The sequence below is a fragment of the Cornus florida genome, unplaced genomic scaffold (assembly GCF_030987335.1).
Source record: "Cornus florida cultivar Cherokee Brave unplaced genomic scaffold, ASM3098733v1 CherokeeBrave_3.0.0_Hap2_Chr11, whole genome shotgun sequence".
NCBI lineage: Eukaryota > Viridiplantae > Streptophyta > Magnoliopsida > Cornales > Cornaceae > Cornus > Cornus florida.
Window position 1 is genome coordinate 112,645,091 of NW_026775581.1, and position 18,917 is coordinate 112,664,007.

Consider the following 18,917-nt stretch of genomic DNA (forward strand, 5'->3'; position numbering starts at 1 on the left):
CTTATGACCACTTTACAAAAGTTGTGGGTCCCATCTTCTTCTTCTTTTTTTTTTTTTTTTTTTTTTTTTTTTTTTTTTTTTTTTCTTTATAACTCACCGACATTACATTAATCCTAAAATTTTTATTCATAATTGAAAAGACAAGATTACCCTGCAAATGTAAAATTACTTTTGTAATATTTTTTCGTAAGGTAGATGTGTTTTCTCAAAGGATAATTAAGTCATTTTATCTTATAGTAGAAAAATAATTTAAAGTTTAGAGGAATTGAGTAGAATGACGTCAGAAGGCTACAGTATATATTACGTAGGAAACAATGAATCTAGCATTATTCAGGTGCGCGCTTCAAAAATACTGAGTACGTAGACTACTTACTAGTGACTTTTTTTCCTTTTTATGTATCTTAGTTTGCTCCTCCTACAAATATAGCCATACCAAACTCCTCCATCATTCCACGCTCAAAACCTCACTCTCTATCTTTTGCTGTAATATTTTTAGTTTACCACTAATTTTGATACCTATATATATATATAAGGAAGATGAAGGTTGAAGGAGAAGAGAAAAGGTATGGGCTGTTACTTGCAAAAAAGGAAGACGAGTATGTGAAGGAGATGTATGGTGGATACTTCAATGTGTTTGTAACAGCCTTTGGTGACGATGGGGAGAGATGGGACTTGTTTAGGGTTGTTGAAGGACAATTTCCGGACACGAACGATCTTCAAAACTATGATGGCTTTGTCATCAGTGGAAGCCCTTTTGATGCTTATGGCAACCAAGACTGGATTCTCAATCTTTGCTCTCTCTTGCAAACCCTAGACTTGATGAACAAGAAAGTTCTTGGTATTTGCTTCGGTCATCAGGTAGCTTGGATTCCTAAAATTAATACATTTTTAATATTAATTTTTTCTTTCATAGGGTTGAGTGGTTCTGTTATATATATATATATATACAGGTTCTGTGCAGAGCTTTGGGTGGAAAAGTACGAAAATCTTGTACTGGTTGGGATATTGGGATAAGAAAAGTGAAGATAATGAAAGATAAATCGCCATGCATCAGCTTTCTTGATGGCTTGGATGAAAATCTATCAGCCCTTTCCATCATTGAATGCCACCAAGATGAGGTATATCTATAGATACATATATTCATTTAATTTGTACAATTATTACTAGATAAAATTAGGATATCGATATCAAGCAACGTATTTCAAATAAACCAATAAATGTAACAGGTGTGGCAGCTTCCTGTTCGAGCTGAAGTAATTGCTTGCTCGGATAAAACGAATGGGGAGATGTTCATCATTGGGGACCATATTTTAGGGATTCAGGGTCATCCCGAGTGCAACAAAGACATTCTCAACAATATCATTGCACTTTTTCTCATTAATGGCTCTATAGAGGTAATTAAATTCCATTTAGTATGTCTCATTCACTCAATTATTTTCGTTAATTTTTCATTCTTTTCATATAAACTAAATTTCAGTTAATTACCTGATAAAGCAGAAAGATTTTGCTGAAGAGGTGAAATCAAAACTGGAGATAGTTGAGCCAGATAGGAAGTGCTGGGAAAGGATATGCAAAAGCTTTCTCAAAGGGTAGATAGGAACTAATGGGATCATCATGACCCTTTTTTCCTATTGCTTTTTATTTTTATTTATTTATTTATTTATTTTTTTATTAATTGCTTTAACGTGCAATTAGATTTCTGAAGAAAATATATTCACACAAAAATTTCTTTCATTTTTTTTGCATTATATTTTCTTACAAACTGTTACTGTTATCAAACCAGAAGCTTTAGTAACAACAGTTCACACATTCATATTGCAATATATATACTTAAACAAGACAATTCTCACAGAGAGACTTTGCACATTACATATTTATGGAAGTACTTTTCAGGAACCATCTCCTTCAATTCGTATGATTACAAACAAAAATTCGATCAAACCAAAGACTTGTTTCTGAGCAAGTACGGAACTTTGAGTTCAGAGTCTAAAACTGGGAAGACTCGTCAAACAATTGGATTTCCTTGACTGGAAGCAAGATGTGCAACACATGCGCAGTGCATCCCTATGACCAAATACATTGAAGTAAACAAGTGCCGATCTATTCTGTCATGTACAACTGTAGTATGTATACAAACAACACAAGCATGCCAATTCCTGAAGCACCAAAAAAATAAGTCCTCAGGCTTTTGCAGCGTTCTTTGTCAACTAAGATTTCATTTATGCATCTTTTTTCTTCAACCTTGCATTTTTAGGCCCAAATTGCTGCTTCAGAGTGGGCTTTACTAGCAGCAAGCGGGACATTACATAGGCTAAGAGTTCTTCGCGGTGAGAGAATGTGAAATCTAAGTGGGCATATTCAAACTCGTTGTATGATACTTCCACACCAGAATCTCTCATCAACTTATAGTGCTTTCTTACCATTGATGGGCGGATTACCTTGTCCTTCTGCCCAGCAACAAGATCGATAGGAACATCAATAAGTCCATAATATTCCCCCAAATCCAATGGTTCAGTAGAACCATAAACGTCCATGTTGGCAGCGGCACTCCCATAATCAAACATTATAAATTTTCCAGCACGCTTCATCTGTGCCAGGTGAAGAGCCACATGAAATGAAACCCCCGGCATGTCATTCATATTATAGTGTGGTAACCCTAGCACTCCAACCCAGTTTGAGCTGTCCCCCCCAACAAAATAACTCATTAATGTTTGAACCAGTCCTCCCACAGCGGGGTAGTTATGGAAGTCCCTTGCCAACTTGTTCAGGAGCATACGAAAAAATCTGGTTGGTATATAGAATCCAGGAAAAAGAGGTGCCAAGATAGGAGCTAGCCAAAGAAATAAGTACTCTACCACAGTAAATGCAAAGGAGGAGTCATCGTGGAAGCCTGCAGGTGATAATAGGATCAACCTTGAGAGCCTATGGGGCTTTTCTTCAATCCGCTGGGTTATGACGTACATCAAAATGGCAGCTCCACCCAAGCTGTGGCAAATTGCGCAAAGTTTGTAAGGTTGATCATTACTGATTTCTTCCTCAAGATCAGATTGGCTAGACTTTAGTTCAGAAGTTTTTACTTCGTGAATCTTCTCTATAATAGCTGGTATATCCTCACTTCCATGCTCATTGATAGAGTAACGCCAGTACCTGAATTGGGTTACTACATTTAGATACTGAGTTGACAAAACTGCAGTTCAAAGTGTAACCATTTTACAACTCATAATTTAGTAAGAAATAATGGAAGAACCCCCATTTCAACTTCTAAGATTCAAAATGAATACAAGGTTTGGTCCAATAAAATAAGCAACTAACAGCTTCCAGACAGAAACTTACTGCCGTGAGGACATATTCTTGTCAATGTGTTCCCTTGAAACCAAACCACGTAAGTTCCCCAAAAAAACATCGTACCCTAAAAAGGGGGGGGGAAGTAAAGCATCATTACAATTTTATTTTGTAGTAATTTATGCAGGAAACTGCAAGTACTCTCAAGGAGAAATATGACAAACCTTGATCAAAGGCTGCAAAAGCTGGGGAACCAACAATTCCATTAGACACCCAACTGGAGAACAAAATGCACAGGTAAGGGAAGAAAAAATATTTGATAGATATGTAATACAACATATAAGAATTCCAACAGAAAATAGGAATAGAGGAAAAATAAGAAGGCAAGAACAACTACTGATAAGGTGGATCAATAACAATTAGAAAAAGAGAAACAGCCTTTGAGAAAGAGCAGGATGTCTGGTGATGAACTGCAAACATAAACTTCCAAATTGATGGGATCCATAAGAAACTAAAAGAAAACAAGCTAACATAAAAAAGAGATGAACTTTAGAGATTGGGGCCCACTATGAACCTTGTATTGTCAAGTGTGGGCCTTAGTCCTGTCCTATCTAACTTTTGTTTTAGGTTAAGACGATATGGTCAGTTTTTTTATTCAGTTTCTCAAACCTTTATTTTTTTACCAACAAAGCCTTGGCTTGAGTGGTATGTCCTCCACCTCCCCAAAAAAGGGGAGGTTGAGGGTGTAAGCCCCAATGTACAAGTGTATGACAGTATATTTACCTATCGGAGGGGAAACAAAGGTTCTGAACTATTTATTTTATTTTATTTTCTCAAGCCCGTGTAGGATTGTGTAACACAATTTCAACCATAGGTCTGGTAACCAAAAAATTCTTGGTGTTTCTTCTTCTTCTTTCTTTTTTACTTCAATTTTCTTATTCTTCAGGCCTTTAGAGCCCATAAACGTATCTGGTTAATGCCTTAAGATCATATTTCACAACCCATTGCCTTTTTTACTCAACCTAGCATCCAAAATCAACACTAGCAGCCACTAGTTACCATTCAATAATACTGTTCACATATCCATAACAGCCTAAAACTTTGCCTCACCTTGCTTTATTAGAACCACAAAGCCATAAGCCCTTTTTGTAACTTATTACAGACCCTATTAACTCCATATATCCACTAGCCTTTAGCCATGAAAAACTAATTGTAATCAGCCCTAAACACCCTTCATCAGTTTCAGTAGCAAAGCTATGGAAGGGTGCACCCGGATCTTGTCCTATGTCACAAATAGTAACTCCATGGATTCAAGCTGACTCCACCAAACCCTCTCGAAGTATTTATATTAAACATGTAAAGGAAGAAAAAACTAATGAATTCGGGAATATTTAATCTACTTTATATAAATCAACCAAACCCCTTGTTGATGATAAAAGGGAATTCACTCCTGAACAAAAACTTAAAAAACTTGACCTCATTCAGATAAAGGCAGTGTTTTGACAATCAACGTAACAAATAGGAGGATTTCGGCTTCTTAATGCTTAACAAAATGAAGCCTTTTCCACAAGGCTAAACAAGGGCCAAGAACAAAATATCAACAATAATTTAGATCTAGGTTAGCCCCTGGGTGACAACAACACAATTTAGAATAATAATATATAACTCACAAAGAAGGGAAAAAAATAACTCACCCCATAGATGAATCCATAATTCCATGTTGTAGATAGACAACCTTCCGCGTATCGCGTCTGCAACATCATATTGTAGGCATCAAGCACAAACTATAAGAAGTACCATGGCAAACCAAAAATGGTGTTTCCAAATAAAAAATATATATATTCAGACCTTGGAATTCTTTCCAGCAAGAGAACATAACCGTCGGCAGTAGTCACACGAATGGCTTCATATGGGTACCTAAAACATGCAGGAAGTAAGAAACTTCGACCACATGCAGAATGCCAGAATCAAATATGAAATTTAATGCAATGGCTCAGCTTTGTGCATGTCTATGTTTAGAAGTGACAAAAATACAGTTTAGGGTCAGGAATCACAGAGGAATAATAACCAAGAACCAGTAAGACACTAGACGAGGATGACTTTTAAATAGAACAAACAGAACCAGACAATGTGGCTTGTTTGATTTTCAGCTAAATTTCAGAACTTGTTGGCCTTTGGTTTAAAATAAAAGCAAACTAAACCAAATAAACAAAACTACACAAGCATCAACCATGAAAAGCAAAAAAACTAAAAAAAAAATATACTGAGAGTAGAATTGTATGAAAATAACCCCCTCGGGTTAGAGTTGAGTTGGCATATGCCTGCGGCCTTATGTTCAATTACTGGGAGCGTCAAAAACCTCGTCCCTAGATTTACTGGATACTCATGGTTTAGGATTGATTGTGGTATCCAAAGACAACAGTCCTGATCCTGAAGGGGATGGGGCCACCGGGCACCCTCCGTCATCCCCAAAAATAAATAAATAATCTGTAGATAGATGCTTCAAAAATATTGTCGCAATAAAAAAAAAAAAGAATACAGAAATTTTATCGACCCTGAAATGAATCCTAATCAACACACAATTCTTATCATTTAGAATTATGACTCTGTGGGTGGAAGGGGTGGGGGAGAATGTGGTAAGCCAAGCACATGGATACAACGTTGTGATGTGGCAAATCTTTAAAAAAAAAAAAAAAAAAAAAAACAGACACCGCAGGTCCACAAGAATACATAAAAAATAATAATATAATATATCATTATATATACAAAAAAATTATTTTTTGCTCATTTTATGTACATTATCATCAATATAATCACCAATTTACAGCTTAGAGCTAGGATGGTGTTGCTTTGCTTTCTAAAACTATATCATTATTTTAATTAACCCATAATATGTTTTAAAATTACATTACAACACTTTTAACCCTGTTGTGTCTTCAAAGTGTCCCAAAAGTATCCTCGCAGTGTCAACGCCATGTCCCACGAAGAGAAAAATATTCAAATTCTAGGACACTTCTAACCATTTTCAACATGCGCCGACTGTGTCCCACACATGACATGACTGCAGTACCCCTAAAGGAGTGTCTGTGGTTTCTAAGTGGCAGGTAGTCTTTTTCTCTACTAGACATTCGGTTCCTTCAATATGAGAATTCACGGCATTTCTGAAATCCTTGAAAGAAAAAATGATCATTACTCTCTCTCTCTAAGCGTGGGGGAGCAAACAATTTGTTCGGTCATGCTTTCTATATATAACAAGGAGTAGAAGTCTCACACAGAGTGAAACATGAAAATAGAAGGTTGAACCACAGGCTCCCATTTGCACATTCCTGTTTTCTCCTATGTTGTATCGATTCCGATTCCAGGATCAGATTGAGATTAGCATGATTCTATAAAATAAGAAAGATTATACTTAAAAATATTTGTGAATTAAAAAAAAAAATTTAAAAATAAAAAAGAAAAAATAAACTTAAAATTCATGGGGAAAAAATTAAAAGAATTAAGACAAGTATTAAACACATAAACCTCCAAAAGCTCTCCCAAATATTGTGGAGCACATTATCCCTCACATAAAATAAACAAAATCAGTATAAAAAATGTTTAACTTATGGAAACTTATTATGATAGCACATCACAATATTAAATGTAAAATATTAAAAAAAAAAAAAAAATTCTTATTAATCGTCATTTTTTAATTATACACAATATAAACTTTCAACTTTCATATGCAAAATATTCTATTTTAATATACTCGATGTACTTGTCCAAGGACACTATAAGTACTAACATAGAGAGAAAAAAAAGACAGAAAGAAGTGCTAAAGAGTCGATGGAGATTGAACTCAATGGGTTGAAGTATCATTTTTAAAGCAAAATTTTGTCCACTTTATTTGTTACATATCAGAGCAAAAAAATTGACAGATAAATAAAAAAAAAAATTAGAAGGAAAGAAAAGTGGAACTCATACTAGTTAAAAACAAAATAAAAAATAAATAAAAATTGAGGAATCAAGAAACTTAAATAAGTTGTTTCCATAGTTGACTAATATTGTAGAGTCAGAATGAGAAGAAACATTGAAATGATTGTCATATCTAAGACATTTAAGTTCGGTCTTAAATTTCATTCATAATATTTTATATAATCTTTCGTCCTAATTATAAAAAAGGAACAAAATAGGAAATTTTAACTTCTATGCTTTTGGTCCATTATAAACTTGCAACACAGGAAAAAGCTTTATCACTGAGGGGGAAACAGCCAATTTGTCATTGAAAAAAAAAAAAAAAAAAAAGAGAGAGAAAAAAAAAGAAAGAAAAATACCCAGATTTTGTATTTGTAGACAAGTAGAGATCTATAACCACCAAATATTTATGGTGCTGCACTGAGCTTTCCAGCTGGTAAACCTAATTCAACCAATCACAGATTGACTTGTTCAAAAAACAGGGGTTATTTTTTTTTCCTAAAAAACACTGGACAATTTCCATTATCCCTATGAAGGTAGGGAGGATAGCTTTTAACATATCCAAATGTACAAGTGTTTAATATATCTATAATCTATGTATGTATTTAGAGATACTGATGTAGAATGGGTAGTGAACTCTTGTACCAACTGATGTAGGATGGGTAGTGTGAGTGATGTAGAATCAGAAGAAAGGAGAGTAAGAAGAAGAGAGAAAAGAGAAGGGGAAGAATAGATGAGAAAAGAAGAAATTAAGGGGAGAAGTATGTCTGAAATCACAATTCAATATTCAATATTCATAAAAGGTGATCAATACAATACATATGCCTATGTATATATAGGCAATACAAAGAACCTTAAGGTCCACAATAGCTGCTGCAAACATACAGATTCAAAAATGGCTGCCATGCTAGTGAAACATATAGCCTGCTTATGTTTGTAGCTGTAACCAAGCTGCAGACTTATTCATAGGCGAACTTAGTCCTAATACTAATTAAAATAAATATTGCAAAGCTAACTCTTATTTATTATAATTCTTAAAATATATAGGAAAACTATCAAATCTATCTGTCCTTGCCCATTTTCCAAACATAGGTGAGAGTCGTGTGCAATTCATGTGTTGGAGCCATGTCCTGAACTCCATCAGATACAGATATGTGTAAATTTGTGCTCAAATAGATATAAAAGCATGTGTTTCTATGAAAAATACTCTTTGAGTATTTGTATGAAATGTGGCTGAAAGGGTAAGCAGAATGAAATTATCAAATATAAAGCCCTTACCCAAGCTCTGTTATGACATCCCTACATGTCCGAGCATCTGTATTCAGAGACTGATGAAAAGAAGTATTCCTTTCTGTAGGAGTTGGATCATTCTCTCCAAGAGTAGCTGCAGGGACAGAGTCAGTCGAACTGCCAGCAGGAACATCTTCAGTACTGCTGCTATGAGAAAAGAACCACGTTGATAGTGTCCTGAAAGCATCTGATGGCGAAAGAAGACAATGTGCTGCCTTGTGAACAACATCAAATATAACTTCTATGATGATCTCAATAGCCAGATGGAGATCCTGGTTAACACAAAATTCATGAGTAAGGTAAGAAAGTAATGTCTATAGATGTTTACACGGTACAAAAGGGGAGGGGCAGAGAGAATAATTTAATACACAAAATCCCGGGATTATATGATTCCAGAACGGCAGAAATTGTAGGAAAAATACCTCTATGACTCCACGCCTCTTGTCAGTGGCGCGTTGAACATGATGGTCCTTCAGGACATGTGCTTTCTTCATAGAACGTAAATTTGAAGGCTGGCTAATTGTGGTACTAGGGACTTTTGACCACCTAGAGTAAGATGTGCGACAAATATAGAATGGTATCTTAAGAAGGAATTTTGCTGGAAGCAGAATCCATGAGAATATGCATCTGAAGAAACCTGTCCTACGTCTATCGTACTTGAAGAAACTGCTTGCCCTGGAGACTCGTGAACTTTGGGACAATGGAGATGCCAGATGTATGTTCTCATCACTGTCTTCTCCAGATGAGTAATCTACGCTTGATGAAGTATCAGAATCCACAGACAACTCATGGATGAACTGATTAAAAGACGATACACCACTATCATCATCAAGAAAAAGCAAATAAGTCAACAATTGGAATTGTGTTACAAGCAAGACATACTAAGAAGAAACTTCTATACTTTTAATAGTTATCAGACAAAAAGGAAATACATATTTGAGTGTTTTTTTATATCCATGCTTTAAGTGAAGGTTTATCTATATCTGCCATGAAGGGAAGGGAGTCTTCTCTAATAGTTAAGCAAATGTATAACTTGAACGTACAAAGAAGAAAAAAAAAATTACAAGAGAACAAAAACTCTCATAAAAAATCTTAAGCCACCATACAACGGAAGAAATGGTTGAGATAAATAAATAAAGCAGGCACTGACAAAAGATGAGCATAAAGAAAGCAGGCACCAACAAGAGATAAGTATAAAGTTCATCCCGTTAACTAGGAGCATTGCCAAAAAAAAAACTGAGATACCTATTGGTTTAAGGGAAGGGTTTAAGAGAGTATTAGAAGAGATCCAAGAAATTCTTCTTGTTCTTGAAACTATTCCAATAATCTTTCAATGATTAGCCACTTATGTCAAGGGCTAAAAAAAGATAAGAGAGTCCTTGTAAAGTGAGTATAAGTCAGTTTCTAAAATGTCTGCACGTATTTCTTGCTCTTTCCAGACTAGAACAAACAACCACATAAAACTTCCAATCATCTCTTTGGGAATATATGATACTTCTCTTCCCAGCTCTGTTCATCGTCTGTCTCCTGTGATAAATTTTTCATTAACAATGAAGGAGTTTGGTCCATCATAGACTCCACTTTGCACTAAACGAAATACTACTCGTGACAAGTTCCTTATCACAGTGTATGCTGCTTTAATTCCTCAACAGTTCACTTCACTCTCCTGATTTTCGGTAGCTACAGTATGGTTCTTCTAACAATTCATTTCCGTTCTTTCACTGATAATTTCTATTAAGAATTCTAAAACTCAAATACCATCATGAAATATGTATCTTCTTGTTCAAACCCACAGTATATAGAATTTTCAAAATAAAACTGATGATCAATATTTTAGCATAAAGCTTTAAGGTTACTACTGTGTTTTGCCATTCAGGGAAAAAGTGGGAAATCATATTACAGTGTAACAGAACACAAACTTCCCCGTGATGCTATTTTCCTACAGTGAATGCTGGAGTGTCAATTTGAAAACCATTCAGTTTCCTTTTTTCAGATAATTTTGAAAACAAGAAAAAGATGAACAAAAAAAACACTGAAAACCTTATTGAATTGAAACAATCCCTTGAAAAAGGGAAGGGGGGAAAAAAGAAGCAACAAAACAAAAGCCAGAACAAAGAAAATTATTAAAACATGTACAATGAAATACGAAAAAAGAGAGAGGATGTTTTCGAGTTGGTCAACTCCAAGAACCTAACCTGAATCAAGCTAAATTCATGTAGCAAAAATAACATGTGATGTGATCCATAACAAGTTAAAATGAGAAGCAAATTTAAGGAAGAGAGAAACTTTAAAAGATGGTTTGATTTAAATTCATTAAATTCCTTTTTCTAAAAGTAACGAGAAGGAGAAAAAAAAAAAGTACCCAGCGGTAAACCTAGTAAAATAGAAATTCAATTGAAAGCTCTCATTAAAAAAATAAATAAAAAATAAAAAATGAATTAGTAGAGACTTAAAATATGCCTTGCAGTCGCCAAACTGAGTAGTAAGCCAACATTCTTAACTAAAATCAAGGGACACAGTGAGTAGGGTTACCTTGCTTACTACTAATATTTGATTATTTGTGATAGAACATATCAAGACGATCCTTATGCTAACGTTGGTGATGACAAGAATGTGTGCGAGTGTGAGTATTGCACAAGTCCTATCATGCTAACAAACAATGCAAGAAATTAAGGAATTGCCCAGGAAAATGTATAAAAATCAGCTAAATTAATTCATTCAGCTGTGTGGGATTGGAATAGAAGGGTTAGGTCTCCTAGCTCATCTTGTGATCCAACTCTGAGTCATCCTACAATATAGCAATAAAGGCAATAAAAGTCAGCAGCTTCCAAAAACCAAAAGCAGATCATTGCTGCCTGTAACGACTGCATTCCTTCTCCATCAAAAACACCATGAGGAAAAAACCAACCAATCAAAATTTGGGCATAAAAAATCACAAACATAGGATTCAAGATAACTTTACATGTTAGATGGTGTATTTTGTTTATTTTCCACTGTGTTCTTATTATTTCTAAATTTGTTCAATATCTTTAATATATATTTTATAACCATATATGCAGCATAGCTTCGTGAACTACCCAATACTGATCCAACATGGCACAACCAAGTTTCCCTGTACCCCCAAGAGAACAACCAATACCATGACTCTGAAAACAATTCTAGTGCCACCTTTGTTATGTCTTTTAAGTCCCTATCAAATCGGTAATAGTTGTCACTTCTATTGCTCAACAGATCTCCTAAGTCTGACTCCAATAGTCTTACCTATGAAAAGGATGAAAACCTGAAATACTTCATATGCTTAGAGACTCCTATCCCAACTTCCCATCTCCTAGGTCAGGTAATACCGGTCACTTCAATTTTGCCACAGATTTTCTTTTTGCCCCTTCTTATGTACCTCATACCCGGAAAACCACTTTCTTGGATTGCATGGTTAAATTTGGTGAGGTACATTTTTTTTTATTTAAAAAAAAAAAAAAGAAGAAGTAAGAGGACAATTATCATTAATAGGAAAAATGATGTAGGACAAGAATGGCAAGGAAGTCAAAATAGTGATGGAAGCAAATATCGACTGTGGGGTGTGGTAATATTGTGATAAATAGTATGGTAATAGTAGTAGAAATAATGTTAGTAATAAATGAGAATATGTGTGGGCTGTGTAGTAGTGTGATTTGTGTCTGGGTGTTGTAAGACTTAAGGTAGAATAAAAGTGAGGGTAGTAAATGAGGTATGACAAAAGAACAGGAAAAGGTAATGCATGTGTCGTATGTGGTTGTGTAATAGTTGTGGAGAACATATGGGCACATAACTATAAATGTGAAGGAGAAAATGAGTGGTGTCTTGGGTTTGTGAAGATATATATATATATAATATATCATATGTACGTGGTAAAAGAAAAATGAGGGCAGGTTGAAAAGTATGAGTCTGGAACACTATTCAAAGAAATAAATTGGTGAAGGAAAAACAGTACTATAGGCCTGAGATTTGAAAGGAAAATTGGTGGCATGGCAGACAAAAGGGAATTTGGTGGAAAAGTTTGAAGAATTGAGTTCGGCGCCCAACTTTGGAAATTGAAGGGAAGGAAAAAAGGCCTCATACATTTATTGTGTTGTCTGCTGTAATTCACTATAAAAGAAAGTGAGCTTGAAAAAAATTAAGGGAACCCATCTTGAAAATGAAAATTTGAGTATTTTATAACTCTTGTTGAGTTGAGAGCTTTTGCTCTAGTGATATGATTTCCGTGTGAGATTGTATTGTTCTATCATTTCGCTTCCGCTACATCAAAAAATCAGAAGAGACACTACAGCCTTGTTAAGCAGAGAGGGGGCAATGTTTGATGAAACCAAATTTCAGAGGGTCCCCAACGTCCGTCAGTAATTGAGAAGGGAAAAATCAAAGCCACCTCTGAAGACATCAAATGATCTTTCAAAGAAGATCCTCCAAGCAGGTGAGCTTCGAGGATTCTGGGAGGCAAAAGACTCAAGAGTCCCAATATACTGGAAATCCATTTAATCAATTTCGTATTTTACATGTAAAACAAGTCCTCAAGACTAGCCAATGTCATCAGGCATGGCTATACATTGTGTTAATTGTCAACATTAAGTACATTTATATTTGCAAAACTGCCATCTCCATAGCATATCAGTTATATAAAGCTCCAGACATTTGTTGTAGATTCTAGAAAGCTAGCTGATAATAAGGATTGAGAGATTGCAGCGTAATTTTCTGTGGGGGGGTAGAGGCGAAGAGTTTAAGTTTCATCTGGTTTGTTGGGATCAGGTGTGTAGGCCAATTCGTTTTGGTGGTTTGGGTCTTAGAAGGTTGGTGCCTTTCAATAAGGCTCTTCTTGGTAAATGGTTGTGGAGATTTGGGGTGGAGAGGCATTGGCTTTGGAGGAGGGTCGTTGCTTGTCGTTTTGGGGAGTCTAGAGGAGGGTGGTGTTCTCTGGAGGTGCGTGGCCCTCGGGGTGTGGGGGTTTGGAAAGTCATTCAGAAGGGATGGGATGAGTTTTCCAAACACGTTCGTTTTCGCATCAGGGATGGTAGGAGGATCAGTTTTTGGGAGGATGTGTGGTGTGGGGATTCTCCTCTCGCCATCTCTTTTCCTCATCTTTTTAGGATTGCTACGGATAGGCAGCCTATGGTGGTTAACTGTTATCATCTTCATAGTGGGACTCTTGTTTGGGATGTTCGATTCAGGCGGTTGTTTCAGTATTGGGAGATTGAGGAGGCCATTCGTTTTTTGGAGTTGTTGTATCGCCAGAGGATTGTGGATGGGATTTCTGATTATTGGTCCTGGGCTGCCACCTCTCATGGGCGCTTTGAGGTTAGATCCTTTTTCAGATGCCTCACGGATGATATTAGAGCTCGCTTCCCTTGGAAGGCTGTTTGGCGCTCTAAGGCTCCTCTCAAGGTGGGTTTTTTTTGCTTGGACTGCTGTTTTGGGAAGGATCTTAACCCTGGATAATTTGAGAAGGCGAAATCAGGTGGTGGTCAATCGTTGCTATTTGTGTCTTCGGGATGAGGAAACTGTGGATCACCTTCTCCTTCATTGCACCATGGTTAGAGATTGCTGGAATTTGATGTTTGGCTTGTTTAGGATTCTTTGGGTTATGCCTGGATCCGTTAGAGGGTTGATTGAGGCTTGGAGAGGTTACCATGTGGGGCCTCACATTCTGGATGCTTGGAGGGCTACGCCTCTTTGTGTGTGGTGGTGTATTTGGCTCAAGAGGAATAGAAGATATTTTGGTGGGAAAGAGTTGTCAATCTCTACTCTTAAATTCTCTATTATTTCCCCTTTTTTGTTGGGTTTCTGGGAGAGATCATAGATCTTTAGAGGAAATTGTCGATTTTTTGGCCTCTTTGAAGGCTTAAAGGTCCTTGGTGGCCTTGTGTATATCTTTAGGGCTTCATTCCCCTTTTGAGCGCTTTTATAAATTTTTCTTACTTATCAAAAAAAATAAAAAGGTATTACTGATAGACCCCAGGCCTCTACTACAAGCAACCTTCTTGTATCCAATACTGCACACCACCTCACTAAGAATCCCATCCGAGATAAAGCTTTATCACACTCCTATCTTTTATATTAAGCAATCTTTCTCGTGTATCTCTGGCTGACCTATACTTTGTCTATCTTATAAATTTTGTAAATACAAAATTTATGTTGAAATGGAAGCATCCTATAATTAAACAAAATCCTCACATGAAAAGACATAAATGAAGCTTTTAAGATGAAGTGCCACTATTCTTACCAGAGATAAGACTATTCACATTTATAACGCAATGATATACAAAAGAAAATCACATAGACGATTTTGTTATGATATCCAAAACTTACTTCTCCATCCAGCGTGGAAGTCGAGGTCCACGAAAAGTTGGCTTGAGTTCCCATCCATGAATACCTTCAAGAATATTAGTCTTCCCCGGCAAGATAGCCAACAAAAGTGCTGATACTCCATTTATCAGTCTCACAACATTGTTTAAAGACTCATAAGTGAATGTTTTCACTGACCTGAACCAATAGCCAAAACAAAAACAGAGAAACAAATGCTCAATAATTTTCTGAGTGTATGCATAGACAATCAAGAATCTGAATAATATAGTTATCCACAATTACAGATAGAAGCACAAACAGATCAATGCTTATCATAATTTGGGAAGGAATAGAAGAATGGATGAGAATTCATGAATCTGGGAAGGTATAGGTTCAAGTGACAAGATTGACTATCACTTTTGAAGCCAAAAAAGCCATAAAATCATTTTATTAGTTATAATAACACAGTAAAAGTCATGAAAAAGATGCAAGACTACAATGTTAACCTTATCGACGGAGTGACAAAGACAATCATGCTGCTTTGTCACTATTACAAAGAAAATCATGCTGCTTTGTCACTATTCTTCTGACAGTCTTCTGGTAAGTGGTCATCATATGACCAGCGTAGCCAATGCACATCTGTGCATAGCGCGATAATTGGTAGGAATAGAAAATTATGCCACTTTGACAACTACTCAAATCACACAAAGCCTCAAATCCCAACTACTTGGGAATGCAACATACTTCAATTAGATATACCAAGGGCGAATTCCTAAATTATTTAACAATATATCACGACGCTTCTTACTACCTCAACATATTTCCTTTTGGCCTTCTTGTAGCATCTCCAACTTAAAGCAAATCACTCCCCTTAAGAGTTTCCCTCATAGGTCTTCACTCTTATCGAGAGACCATGCTAAATGACTTCTCCTCATCAAAAATTATTACACAGTGCTGGTCCTACCTACACAAAATGCTTGGAGGGAAAGGCTAGAAATAGTTTTTTCCTTTTTTCTTTATGGGACCACCTCTAACTTTGCACAAATGCACTCATAGTGCCTAAATAAAAATAAGAATGTATCACAATGTATCTTACCACCTCAACATATTCCTTTTCAACCTTCTTGTCCATGAAGCATCTCCAACTTGAATCAATTCACTCCTACTAACAGTTGCCCTCATCAGTCTTCACCGTTATTTTGGGACCATCCTATAAGACTTCCCCTCATTAAAGGTTATAATCAGTGCTGGTCCTAACTCCTAACCATGCAAAATGTTAGGAGGAAAGGCTAGAGAAAGTGTATACATTTATTCTTTATAGAACCAACTCTAACTTTGTACTAATGTCGCTGTTATCTTTTCTTCTTTGTCACTCATCCATCTCACCATCATCATCTTGCCTTAACTTATTTCATGTACATTCTGATTTTTCACATCCTAACCAGCCATGTCATCTAATAGATGTTGGTAAAAGGCTTTTTTGAATTGAATCAAGTATGATCATCCAATAAGTGTTTTCTTTAAACTTTGTCTTTCAGAACAAGTATTATGCCACTTCTCAATCCATCTCTAATTATATACGCAATGTCTTTTACAATCTTCCCCTCAATGATGATCACAGATTTAAGATGATGAAAAAATCATTTGGGGAAAACTCTAGGTCATCCTTCTTTGCGAAAGTTAATTTACAACAAAAACTTGCTTTTGTCATGCTTGTCCTAAACCGCTTTTTTTTTTTTTTTTTTGTTGGATAAGTAAATCCTTAAAAATTTTGAAGTATTTCAATGTACTGCTACCTTTAAATAAATCCTGTTCAGACTTTGTCAGCCTTATTATATTGTGGGCAAAAGATATATACCATAGAATCTTCTTTTGAATATGTTTTCTTGGCTCATACATAATCAAGTATGTATATGTATATGTATATATATATATATATATAAAGGCTCAATATCAACCCTTATACTGAATAAGGCTTGAGTTCATCAAAACATGCCAATTCTTGTTTTGCTAAATTTAATAAAAGTGGAAAAAATTCTAGTTTTCATAAGTACCCTTGAGTTCTTGAAATATTCTCATCTAGAAGCTCTGTCCTTATGCTCTAAAGGAATCCAATTACATTATCCAGATCCATACAAATTTAAATCTTGATTAAGCAGCAATGTTCACATCACTGAGGAAACCAAGAAAATCAATACCTTACGCCTACACTACTAACCCAAACGCAATGGCATAAACTATTCTCATCTACATAGGACAGAGCAAGCAAACTTATCAATAATCTAGATAAGGAAAGAGTTCCAAAAAATTAAGCCAAGGCTGTTCACATCTTGCCATCATCCCTAACCATTGCAAAAAAGTCAAATACACTTCTTATTTTCCTTGTTCATAAAAAATATATTTTTTAATCAACTTATCCACAAATTTTCTCAGTACGCATTTTTGAAGGTCTGCTAAATGAATGTGAACCTTCCCTAGGCATTTCTTTACATTTGCAGATATGGGAGCAGATCAGAGATTTCAAGAATGATGTTATGATAAACTGAACACTGGAAGCCAGTGGATTTCCTACTTCTACCTGCCTACTTTAGTTGCAGCCTTATGGGGCAAATTCAATAACCAAAAAAAATCACATAATCCAAGGGGAAAGCAAAAACAATAGAGAGAGTAATAATAACATTTAGAAGAAGATTATTCAAGAGCAAACAAAGCGTACACACAACTTATACACTTCAGGGGGATGCGGGGATGCTCTCAATCACAATTTGTCATTCAAAATTCAACTTCATTCATTGAATAATCATGAACTGTTATACTAATCCATACAAAAAACACAGCTATTTGAGTAAGCAATACATAATCATAATCCTACATAATAAGATCCAAAATCTTTAAAACTAATACCTAACCTACTTAGAGGAGAGAGGGGGGCACAAAATCATATCATGCAACCCAACTGGGGCAATGTAAAGTATGTTACGAGTCAAATTACATAAGAACTCAGAAAAAAGGAATTTGTATATGTGGGTAAGAATCATCATAAATTAACGAACCACAAGCCAATGCAAAATCAGACCCTCCACAATCTCATAAACATCAACAAAATTTTTAATAAAAAAAATAAAATTTTCATCAAACAGATGGAATTCATCTGATATCATCATAAACCCATTAATTAAAGCACAAGCACATAGTTGCACACGTATATACACAAAAGCGGATATAAATATATATATATATAATATCTATATCTATATAGACTATATATGAATATTTATATTAAAAGAAAATGGATTGAAGACACACTCTTTGGTAACTGCGAGGACGTTGTCAACGAGTCGTTGCATTATTGGTATGTGAGGCTCTGCCGATAAAAACCCAGATCGAATTGGGAGCGAAAAAACAGAAAAATTCTAGAGAGGGAGCAGAAAGTGGGAATGAGAGAGAGCGAACGCAGCGGCGATTCCTGTCGTACCGACTAAGGCGGTTTTCTTGAGTGTTGTCCCCCACGTGGCGTGTTTTGATTGGGCACAACTGTATAAGGCGTGTATCAGCAACCAAGTACCCACGTGTCTATATATATATTTCATATATATCCGTGTTCATGTATCATAATTCATTTGTCAAAAGTAGACAAGAAGTGGTCCCACATGTATAAGATCTGAAATTAATTCCAGAAGATCTGAAAATATGATTGAGATAATATCTTTGCTATGCATCAAATTGACTGACAAGAATGCAAATGCAAATGAAACCACTTGATATTTCAATCATATAACATCGTCTATTTAAAATTTATTTTATTTAAAAAATAATTAAATATATTGCATTCTTGAAATAAATAAATATTACATTTTTGAAGTACAAGTACTTTATCTATTTCATAATCGAAATAATAAGTGTTGTATATTTATTGTATTATAAGATAATGATTTTTTTTTTTTTTTTTTGCATAGTTGACTTTCTATTTATTCTGATTACTTAATGTCACCAATTAACTGACAAGACATTTTTTATTATAACAAGTCTAACAACATGCATGGATGGCATATTTGTTGCCACAGACATTTTCCACTAAAGGG

At 35.4% G+C, this 18,917-nt stretch overlaps 2 protein-coding genes across 2 annotated transcripts; one reads left to right on the forward strand and one right to left on the reverse strand.

Annotated features, from left to right (window-relative positions):
- Positions 1–467: 467 nt before the first annotated feature.
- LOC132281873 (gamma-glutamyl peptidase 3-like) lies at positions 468–1,793 on the forward strand. Its single transcript, XM_059783536.1, has 4 exons — positions 468–858; positions 951–1,118; positions 1,227–1,394; positions 1,498–1,793. Exons 1-4 carry the CDS (start codon positions 538–540, stop codon positions 1,591–1,593), a joined length of 753 nt encoding a protein of 250 aa, XP_059639519.1. The 5' UTR covers positions 468–537; the 3' UTR covers positions 1,594–1,793.
- A 34-nt stretch (positions 1,794–1,827) lies between these two features.
- Positions 1,828–18,311, reverse strand: LOC132286780 (uncharacterized). The gene is made up of 9 exons (XM_059789167.1): positions 18,142–18,311; positions 14,860–15,033; positions 8,949–9,345; positions 8,515–8,798; positions 5,131–5,199; positions 4,977–5,033; positions 3,507–3,559; positions 3,334–3,409; positions 1,828–3,147 (listed from the first exon to the last, which is right to left on the reverse strand). Exons 1-9 carry the CDS (start codon positions 18,180–18,182, stop codon positions 2,220–2,222), a joined length of 2,079 nt encoding a protein of 692 aa, XP_059645150.1. The 5' UTR covers positions 18,183–18,311; the 3' UTR covers positions 1,828–2,219.
- Between the last annotated feature and the right edge of the window lie 606 nt (positions 18,312–18,917).

Excerpts from the sequence above, each read along its gene's own strand:
- LOC132281873 (XM_059783536.1), top strand. The coding sequence starts at position 538 with ATGAAGGTTGAAGGAGAAGAGAAAAGGTATGGGCTGTTACTTGCAAAA. Across the intron at positions 859-950 it reads GTATTTGCTTCGGTCATCAG|GTTCTGTGCAGAGCTTTGGG; the intron begins GTAGCTTGGATT and ends ATATATATACAG. Across the intron at positions 1,395-1,497 it reads TCATTAATGGCTCTATAGAG|AAAGATTTTGCTGAAGAGGT; the intron begins GTAATTAAATTC and ends CTGATAAAGCAG.
- LOC132286780 (XM_059789167.1), bottom strand. The coding sequence starts at position 18,182 with ATGCAACGACTCGTTGACAACGTCCTCGCAGTTACCAAAGA. Across the intron at positions 9,346-14,859 it reads CTTCCACGCTGGATGGAGAA|TGGTGTATCGTCTTTTAATC; the intron begins GTAAGTTTTGGA and ends TGATGATGATAG. Across the intron at positions 5,034-5,130 it reads TTGCTGGAAAGAATTCCAAG|ACGCGATACGCGGAAGGTTG; the intron begins GTCTGAATATAT and ends ATGATGTTGCAG.